This window comes from Synchiropus splendidus, chromosome 13 (assembly GCF_027744825.2).
Source record: "Synchiropus splendidus isolate RoL2022-P1 chromosome 13, RoL_Sspl_1.0, whole genome shotgun sequence".
NCBI classification, from domain to species: Eukaryota; Metazoa; Chordata; class Actinopteri; order Syngnathiformes; family Callionymidae; genus Synchiropus; species Synchiropus splendidus.
The window spans coordinates 8,902,039-8,912,871 of NC_071346.1; the positions used below are offsets into that span (position 1 = coordinate 8,902,039).

At 41.5% G+C, this 10,833-nt stretch overlaps 1 protein-coding gene across 2 annotated transcripts; it reads right to left on the minus strand.

Annotated features, from left to right (window-relative positions):
- Positions 1–1,590: 1,590 nt before the first annotated feature.
- Positions 1,591–9,136, minus strand: LOC128769413 (E3 ubiquitin-protein ligase MARCHF2-like). 2 transcript variants are annotated; one of them, XM_053883105.1, is made up of 5 exons: positions 8,981–9,136; positions 6,246–6,496; positions 5,977–6,172; positions 5,107–5,316; positions 1,591–2,753 (listed from the first exon to the last, which is right to left on the minus strand). In XM_053883105.1, the coding sequence occupies exons 2-5, from the start codon at positions 6,428–6,430 to the stop codon at positions 2,598–2,600; spliced, it is 747 nt and encodes a 248-aa protein (XP_053739080.1). In that variant the 5' UTR covers positions 6,431–6,496; positions 8,981–9,136; the 3' UTR covers positions 1,591–2,597. The 2 variants fall into 2 exon arrangements, with proteins under 2 accessions (XP_053739080.1, XP_053739079.1); XM_053883104.1 differs by lacking the exon at positions 8,981–9,136 and adding an exon at positions 7,664–7,943.
- Between the last annotated feature and the right edge of the window lie 1,697 nt (positions 9,137–10,833).

Sequence of the window (10,833 nt, forward strand, 5' to 3'; positions counted from 1 at the left end):
CACAGTAGTCAGGGTGGTCATTTCAATGAAAATGTATCCGTCTATATACAGAACTTCTTCCCCAAGCAGAAAACAAGTTGCAGCTGCTTGTGTCCTGCTCTTGTTCTTCAGATGAGAACTATCATTCTCTTGCTCCGTCCTTCCCTCACTTGTCCCGAGGCAAATGCACATCCCCAACATCCAACACACAACAGTTTTGGCCTTCAGAAAAGATAACAAAATTGTGGATGCTAACCACAATGGATGCATCTATAAAGTCCATCCATAAAGTTGATGCTTTGTAAGTCATTTTGTTCACAGCATAAAAGCTATTTTAGTTAATAAATGTCGGGAAACACACTTACTCTTGCTAGGATGCTACATGAATCATAGCAATAACTCAATAAACTCACTTGACAAGACAGTGTCGCACAATGTCACAATCCTGATGGTGTTTTTTAGTCGCTGTACAATCAGGTGATGTCACTGTTCATAATCACAGTTCACAGTTTGTGAGGTCAAAGTGGGGACAAAATATTATTTATTTGGGATTGATAAAGCTAGTTGTATTCATTGATGCTAGTTAACTTTAATTTTTTAGCATCTGGTATTGAAAAAAAAAATCTAAACTTTTAGGGGCCATAGAATGATCAAACTGAAGTTGAATCTGAACACATGAGCTTCAACACCAGGGAGAAAGTACTCCAGTGATGAAACATTGCTATGCTTCTACCCTGTTTTTTTTTTTTAAAGATAAACTTTCCTCCCATCAGTGCAACCTCCTTGATGTTTCGGTTGTGACATCACATTGTATGACACGGTGCACCTGGAACTGGTGAAGTGAAAAATGTTCACTGTGGAAGGAAGTTTAGACACGATTCATCTGTGTGGTTTGTGTAAACCAATGATCTTTTTTGGGAAAGTACCACCTCAGACCATAGAGAACCCAAAACTTTGAGACCAACTCGAGTACAGAATACAGAAGCAACTCCATAAGCCATATTGACACACTGCACATTTCTTACTGCTAAAAAAACTACTGGTCATTCTTTCTAAATGAAACAAAAACTGAAATTCTATCATAGGAACAAACTATTAGGGCTATAACAGCGGGTGAAGGTCGTCAAAGTTTAGATTGAATATTGTTGTTTTCACTGTCTGAACTTTTGTTTTTGTGAGCAGGAAGAGACCGGTGACCAGCTAACAATACACAATCATTTTATTACTTACAGACCTGTACCTTTTCATATATATTTGTGCGTATATTAGAGCAGTGATTCTTGTCGCCCATCCAAGGGTTCAAACTGTTGCTGCTGTGGATGATCATGGTTTACATCACAGCAGACCCACATACAGTATATGGCCGTTCCTACCTTTAGCATACGGTCTGAAGTGCTATTAGCAGAACACAATGTAGTGAAGGAAGTATACAAGATAAGCGTGACAGCTGTAAGGTCCGCAAACTGGGATGTTTGTGTCGTGCAAACATGGCTAAAGTGACACTCAGGAGAGGAGTGAGTGTTCAGGTGAGATTCATGAGACAAACAGCTCCTCAGAAACACTAGATGGAGGCAACAACTCGACAAGCTCCGTCACTGACCGAGTCCAGGAGTCCCTCATGTTTTTTATTGCACAATAACCCAACTTTCCAGGGGATGCAGCAGGAAGACTACAATAACACAAAATACAGTTTCGCAGTTCGCTGCATACATTGATTGACATCTCCGACGCGAACCTCATTTGCATCACTGTAACCTGCGCGGATGCACAAAGGTCTGTTTGAAACAGAGCAACAGTCTGACTTTTAAAGAACACTGCATTTAGTCTAGTCAAAATTGCATCTTTGTGATTTCGGTCACTGTTTTTTGCTGTGCAGCTAAATGAATCGACGGTGCATTTACAAGTAGCAGATCAGATCCTAATGCTTCTCTATGACCTGGAGCCGACCTCAACTGATTCATTTTCATACAAACATCATGGACCCCTTACAAAGAGTTGTGTACATGTTAAACCAAAACCAGTACATCTTCACTTCTCAGACACACAAAAAAAAAGGTTTAGCTTATGGACATGTCGTGAACGGGTTTCCTCACTTGTCAAGAAAAGATATACACAGAGAGACTTAGTCAATTTTTCAGGCTCATGTCGCGAAGCTACCGTGTCCACTGCTTTAAAACAGCTAAATACATTGTGAGGGGGCTTTATAGGTAGTGAGTATGTTTCATATTATACTGTAGTAGCATGCTGAATCAGTAATGTTCTGCTACATTAGCTTGTGTCTTAGTATTTCATACGTTTGTGTCACAGACAAACAGCCGGGCTGGCGAGTCCATCATCCGCTTTCAGTCCTCCGAATCCCAGCACTGATTTGTCCCAGAGACAACAGTGAGTTAATATCTATGATTCCGGGGTGAGTTCCTCCTACAGCCACGCGTGTGGTCAGCCAATCCCAGAGAAATTTACATCCAGTCCTTAAAAGGAACCACAGAGGAAACAGCCCTCTCCTCTCTCAGAACGGGCCATATGAAGTGCATACGTTCTTTTAAAATGGTTTAGTTTAGCTACTGAGTGCTTCAGTGGTTCTGATTTTGAATACACCTCCAGCCACCGGCGGACACTCATACGATGGTCTCGTCAGTCATTTTCTTGGTCGACTTGGTCGGCACTGAACGCTGGGTGGTGTGCGCTCCCTTCATGTCGGGCATGAGCAGGCGCACTTTCTGATTGGTCCGCCGCCACTCGGAGTACAGCTGACAGTGATACCGGAAGGACACCTGAGATTGGAAGGGGAGCGACAGAGGAGAAAGGAAGGATCAATTCATATGTTATCACAAGTCAGTCGCAATCTGCCATGACACTTCTAACTGGTGCAGCAGCAACACATTCATTCATCTCCATAACAGTCTTGTTTTCACACTCACTTCTGCTTTCAATGAGATGTTCTCCAACCACATTCATCTGCATGTTTATACATGTGCATGTGTAGACAAGCATGACTTAAGTTCACTTAGTGAACAGTGTTCTAAAAGGTTCTAAATAAATAAAGCATTATTATTATTATTATTAGAGCTCCCCAAGCATGTATTTTCAAAAAGCCCCTCAAAGCATTTTCAACTAAAATTAGCAAGAGTACATTTAAAGCTTGCGAGCAGTTCTTCAGAAATATTACAACTGATCATCACAAAAAAGAAAACAGACTTATTTGAAGTGGTGATAATTCAACAACAGAAATCAAATGCAGTTCAAGCTAACAACACAGGGCCATGACACTAAGAGCTACCTCACTGAGGAGATTAAAAACAAGTCTGGTCTACTACACAGGAATTTATTTTAGTATTTAGGAATTACAGCCACTAGTCCACAGTGTTGCTTTAGCACCTGGAGACGTGTGACGTTCATCGAGAAGTCTGAATTCAGCGCTTTATTAAAGAAACCAACAGACATGAGGAGCGACCAAAACAGTGACTTGACTCGAAAGAGTCAAACTGTTTTTAACCTGTTTTGAACAGTTCAATAGGAAACAGACAAGCTGCTGGGTGGACGACATGGCGCCCCAGAAATGCATCCTTGAATACGTGTTTGTGGTTCATCGAGAGACAGTGACTGAGTCACCAGTTTGTAAATAGCTACAGTGCAAAGTTCTGCCACAACTCTGGAGGGAAAAAAACCCAGTCACATTGTGTTTTGGCAGATGATAGTCAACAGTAGGGCTGGGCCATATGGACAAAAAAAGTTATCATGATAAATACGGTACTGTAATTTCGGCGATAACGATAAATACATTTCATTCGATTCTATGTGTGGACACTACGGTCGCACTTGAAACTGTTTTATGATGAAACTTAAAAGTGAAGTTTGTCTCCAACATCATTATTTGTTTATATTTAAATATAATACTTAACTAAGTGTAGAGATGAGATATTCAATTGTTCATGTCTCTCATAGAACCTGGTCGTTTTATTTAGGGGTTAAATAGAGCTGTCTGTTTGCTGTATCTCATGTCTCTTAACAGTTGACTTTAACTGCAGTATGGACCAGTCTGGACACATTTCCCAGACGCTATTGAGGAAATATTCGACATAATGTGAATAAATCATCATTTAGTCATATTCTATTATCAAAATCATGATACAAACTGTCAGTCCTTTGTCTTGTGAGATGAAAAACATTTTCACACTTCTCCTAAAATGGTTGTTTTTCATTGCCAGGTAGGTAGGTAGGTAACTTTATTGTCAAATATGCTACAGTACAAGACATATAGCATGGATGAAATATCTGTTCTCTCAGACCTGGATGCATGACATAAAAATCACAGACGGGAACAAATAAATAATTGATAAAATAATAATTATTAATATACATTATTGATAATACTTTGACCGCTTTAGAATTTGTTGATGGTCCCTAACTGATGCCGGGTCGTAGCTTTAGCGCTGCCTGTGAGAGTGTGTCCACGATCAGTGAACCCTAAAGGGGACGCGGAAGAGGATGCTGCCGCCAATATCAGAGCGGAGCTCCGTCTAATATTCAACTATTTTCACCACGGTGTTTCGCCGAGGCGCCAGCGCAGCAGGAGACCTGCATGTGTTGATGTGAACCAAGGCAGACGACCGCGTCAGAAAACCTATCAAGACCACAATCTAATAAAGTAAACACAGATCCAGAGACTCCAAGTCGACCGGTGTCATTATCAAAGGTTCCCTGTATTAAAAATAAGTTTAAAACTACGATCGCGAACCACAGTCCACCACACTATCCACAACTGTCAAAAGCCACAGAACTGGAGAACGCAGCGCATCGTCACGGTCTCATCATGTTCAGGTGTGCAAGTCCAATGCAGCGAGTGAGCCACGTAATTATCGAATTTATTATGAGATGCAGAATTGTCATCGTGGAGATTATGTTTGGCAGTATATCGAGTACAATAAGTTATCACCCATCTCTAGTCAAGAGCCTCTGGTTAGGAGACACAAACACTGTTAATACTAACTTGATCTACATACATATATATATATATATATATATATATATATGCATACATTTTTTTCCGCCGATTGGTAACAGTCCTTGAAAAATACATTTAAAAAATGAGTGAATGTGATTGGGTACGCGTAAAGCTGTAATTACCAGTGTCCAGAGGATATAGATAGTAAAGAGCGCGATGGTGAGGGCTATTAGACCGACAGCTTCCAGTCTGCTCTTGAGTTGCAGGTGGTCCTGGGCCCCCCTTAGACACAGCCAGCCAGAAATGGCTGCCAGGGGCGTGATGAGGAGAAAGCAGGCCATGTCGCACAGCAGCGTTCGCTTCTCACTGCGGGGGCCCGGGTCCTTCAGCCACTGAGCAGGAACAAAATGAAGAGGTCATTAGTAAAGGTTGTTAGCAAAAACTCAGCGATGCGCAGTAATTTATTGAAATGCCTCCGCCACTTCCCCGCTTGCACTCCAATAACATGGTAGCGCCAACACAGATAAGGGCGAGCGAAACTTGTGCTGTGAATATAAACATTTACTAGGCAACAAAGTAGCACTGTGCAGATGTTCCAGGGAGGCGGTCAGTACCTTTCAAAAGTGGTCCAACAAACGGTGGTGAAGAGGGTAAAAGGTCATGGGACGCCGAAGCGTTTGAGTATCGTGTGTCCAGCTCAAATTATTGAAAAGTCACTGAGCACTTTTTTGGCAGTAGATTCAGGTCATGGTGGTTTTTATTCTGCTCCAAATAAAAGTGTGACTCACTGTGTTATGACACCTCAATCTTCCCCACAATTGTTTCTTCAGCACTCACTCCTCATACAGACCACCAAGTCAAAACTTCCTGAGACCCTCTTGTGCAACAAATAATAAGCTTTTTATCTCCCTGCAGGATTTAAACTCATTTCTCGATGTGGAAGACGGAGCTTCTTTGATGTGTGACCTGGCTACAATTTAGCAGGGCTCGTTCCAAACAGTAAACAGATACAGTTGGTCTCACATGAACACTGAAAGCAAACACCATCTGACCTGCGTGAGTGGCTGCGGCCGCCGCTCAATGGTAAACTCTGTGTGGCAGAGTTCACAGTAGCTGGTGTTAGAAGAGGAAAGCCATTTTTCAAGGCAGCTCTTGTGCACTTTTCCCAGCGTCCCGGTGCAGTCACAGGGTGAGAGGAGTGTCTCGCCGCCGGCTCCCTCGTGACAGATTCGACACATCCCGACATCACTGAGTAGAAACACAAGATGAGGAGGCAAAATCTCTGTGAAGTATTCTCACTATGAAGCGCCTCCCAGCTCACCTCTGCAGGCTCACGGCTTTAACAACGGTGGAAAGTGGGCGACCATCTTTAGCCGTAACCTTGGCGATGTACTGCGCTTGTGCAGTAGAATCCGAGTCCTCTGAATCTTTAGAGGCATCAGTCTCAGTGTTTCCAGAATAATCACAAAGGGATCCAGGTAAGTGGCAGCACCCAGATGATGTCATGGCTCCTTGGAGGGTGACGCTGAAGAGATAGCAGTGGCGGCTTCACAAAAACCTCCGCTTGTATACCTTGTTATGAGTCCACGGATTGTGATAGACAAATAGAGAAATCAGAATGAGTGGAAGTTGAAAACCTTAAGCAGAGAGAATCACTAATAATAACACAGAAAAAAATGAGAAATGTAATCTGTCATCCTTTTTTGTTTCACAATGTAAGAACATACTGAAGCAGTATTTAAGACAAAAGACAAAAACAAGTTTTAATAATTGTGGCAGTTCGAGGTGGATCATCATCATTCATGGTTATATCAACCATTGCACATAACTTGAAGCTTGCAATCTAGCGATTTTGGCCCCTGCTCAGGTTCATCCGGTCACAGACTCATCAGTCTCTCACTCCCCAGAAGTCATCACTTCATAGCAAAGATGACTACAGAGTCAATCTGCGACAGCAGCTGTTGAACTTCAACTACTGTTTCATTGCAACAAGCAGGAAATGACTGTCAACGCAGACATGCAGCAGACACCAAGCTCACACTCCGAAAAACTAAAATACTACAAGCGACTATTCCATTTGTATTTGTCGAGGATTTGCAGCAAGCATGAGTAACATCTGGCTTTAAAGCAAGGCGGTAACAACAGCACAAAAAATGTAGCCCTCGAAGTCTTAAGCATCGGAGTAGGCTGCCCCGGGGCAGACCAAGGTCAGTCTCAGTTCTCCTCCAGATGAGTTTGAGTTGAGATGGTTTCTGCAGAGTGGAGCTCAGACTGCTGCCCCCTCGACTCAATGCGCCTTGAGGCTTGTAGAATTATTTCAAATGTAAATTCTTGAGCCTTTAAAACAACTTTTGCATTACAACTGAACATGGGTTTACACACGTTTTTCATAAATTACTATATCTGCTTTCGAATTACGATCTTGACAGGTCGTGTATTAGTTGATGTGTTTAACACTGAGTCAGTCGTGTATAACGACGGACAGATCTTTATTCAATCACACGGATATGATGTTTAGTCATATAATAGTTCTACTATCGGCGATTTGCCCACTCGTTTGGTCCTATTAATCGCTGGTGTTGGTTCATAACAGGCAATTTGTGGATTGCAAGCGATCGCCGACAAAGACCGCCTAGTCGCATAAAAATCCACACAAATAGCAAATGTTAATCACATATATGCGGACAAGCAGATGCGGTTACGACAAGGCGGTGAAAACGTCGGTGTTAATGTACTCACCACAACAGCTTCTCTTCTGTGGCCTTGGCCTCGCGCTACACCAAACAAGCTACCTATGCTAACAGAAGAGCCCTCGAAGTGCAAATTGTGACATTGACGTCTACACAAAAATTAACGACGTGGACACAAACGACAGAGGACCACGAATGCTCTATTCGCTCCATGGTTGGTAAATACTCCCTTCCTCGGTTCTTAAAAGGGCAAAGAAATCCGCGAGTGTATCAGGATTAGTGACCAGAGCTAACTTGGCTAACGGGCTAATAGCAACGGGCAAGCCTACCTCAGCATCCCTCACTCAGCTGTGCGCTTGTCACGTGACCACACAACTAGATCGACCATAAATGAAAAATAACAAAAAACGGAGTAAATTAAAAAATGAACGATAAGGCCATCAATTTGCTATTTTGTCAATTTTTGTCAATTTGGTATTTTCTTATTCTTATAGATTGTTGTGCTTCATGCATTAACATGCACCATGACACAGATTTTAACAAGAAAAAAAAAAGAACTATTCAATTAATAATTCATATTTTAAATGCGCTGTCAGACCAAAAAGAAACAAAAGTGTGGGAAAAATACCCGACACACAAAGTCATGCCGGGATTTAAACACTAGGTGGCAATGATTACGCAGAACCTGAAAATGTGTAAATGACTGACAATGCTACATTTATCAACTGGTATAAATTCTCCTCACTTTTTTAACTATAACCACAACTTTGCAATAGGCTTTACTTATAGCAAACACTACATTCATTCTCTTGCATTGATTCCAAAATACAATTGTGGATGTTTCTATGTGAGTGGACAAGAGGACTGCATTGCACCACAGCTACTAAATAAGAAATCACATGTTCAGTTTTGAAAGGTCACGTACGGATACATTTATTGCTGTAATTTCTACTATAGTTTTTACCTGTGAATGCTTATTTTAAAGTACAAAAGCACCTACATTGTACTTTAGTATTTTTGCTCTGACAAGGCCATGGGTCATTTTCCCTCTTAAGTTAAACAATGTCTATTTTTGTCCTCCAGCCACTCTCCATACTCACTTTGAACCTAAACATTGATAGAGCACAGCGTTACTGGGAACAGGGGTTGCTCACACACACACAGCACATCAGCGTGATTAAAGTCCAACTCAAATCATGAGACAGACAGACAGCTCTCCTGTGGGATATCACGAGACATCCGTTGGTGGACTTTAACAGAGACACATACAATTGACACAGAATTCATCTACGCTTCACAGATAAAGTTCAGTTTAAACCACTTATTCTTCATAATGTCTACACAACAGCAGTAATTCGATACTCACGGTGACATGACAGGTGTAATTATTACACTGTATTTAATCCCCTGTTGAAGTTTCATTTCAAGTGACTCAGAATGTGAATTTTCTTTGTTAAAACATTTCATTTCATTTGACAATTTCATTTTTTTTTAAATAAAGCAATAATATTATGGCGTCCAGCTATTAATAATATTGAGGCTCTGGTTTGGCATTATTCACTGTCCAAAGAACAAAGACAATCAAAGACTCAAGGCATCACATAGACGGGATAAAGTCGGGTGACTGCAAGTCGGGTTCATGTAGTGACAATGGAATTGCGTGGCTGTTTGGGATCCTTGGCATTCCTGCAGGATAATGGCTCACTCTTCACTCTTCACTGATGCACAAGTGGCTAGTGTCTGGTGATTGCTGGTGATAGATTTTATTGCCGGGATTAACGCTAAAGACCTACATTTTCACTTGTTGACCATAACAGAATAAAGAGAATCTGCAGATCAGTAGAATTTAATTTGTGACAAGCAGACTCTACTATCGTGAAAAGTTAGTTTTAAGGTGAAATCAATGTACTCAAAACTATGTGGGAGCCTTAGTTTCCATGGTAACCAAACCTCCTTTGAGGTTTGCCTGCTTTCTGTATCAGGTGTTTCAAACGCTTTTTTATTATTTGACAAAAAAGCATTTTGCCAGAATATAGTCTTTGATAAAGAGTATTTCAGATCAACGATTTAATAATATGGCATGTAAATCCAAATGATCTTAAAGACTCATCTTTTTTGTAATCTTTATCATTCAAATCATTTCTGCCTTTTATTTGCACCTACTTCCATATAGCGTGCTGGTAACTGAGGATCATGGGAATCTGTCTCGCTGCAGCCGTGCAGTTTGTAATCCTCCACTGACAGTGTCAGCAGGGATTGACTCCGTCACTAGTGGTTGTGCAACTTATTCCAAGCGTTTGGCTTTCAATAACAGTATAATTCTTTTCCTGCACTTTCACCTCGTGATTCCGTCTAACTGTCATCAGGAGTCCACATGAAGCACCAACAAGAAGTGATAAATCAAATTGTAAACAATTAAAAACACTAAGTCTTGATCACAAAATGTGCCATGGCCAACTGTGCATTTATGATTTTTGTCATCAATATTGTCAGTAACTCATAAAAGCTATACATTTTTTATGAAATGCAAACCCAAACCATGACTTTACTTACCCTCTACAAGGACACTGTTTGTTTACAGTCACCTCAGACAGCCCAAGGTGATGCAGCTACACCAGCTGGACCCCTGTTAGTGTGACTGTCTAGCTAGGTAGATCAGTAGTTCCCTGGCAGGCATGAGCCAGAACATGTGGCTGTGAAAAATCACATTGAACTCCATCAACACAGAGACACCACATATATGCATGCTCCTTTCTCTATGTAAACCATTGGGATCTTGGGGATCACCCCAAGCAACGGAGGTGGGTCTGCAGGTACCACCGTCCCGTCGGAAAATACTTCCCATCAGTCTGTGCTAGACATTGCCTACAAGAAGACTGTGACATAGAGGATCATCACACTTACACATGGACATGGAGTATCTCGATGGATTGTGACATTGAATATGATGATGAGGTCACAAATAACTCATGGGCTACTGGGTAACTGCTAAAGAAGTCATCTGTGACAGAAAGTGGGCCACTGTTTCGGTGGCCATCTTTCAGGGCCTCTTGAGACTTTGGAACATGCAGATATGACAGCATGACCTATTACACCTTCAACTCACTGGCAATAAACCTGCGGGTCACCTTTAAGTTCAACCACGCTACACTGAACTTGTAAACACACACACGTGAGTTCACTTTTCGTGGCATTGAAAGCTGGTTTGGATGATGTTGG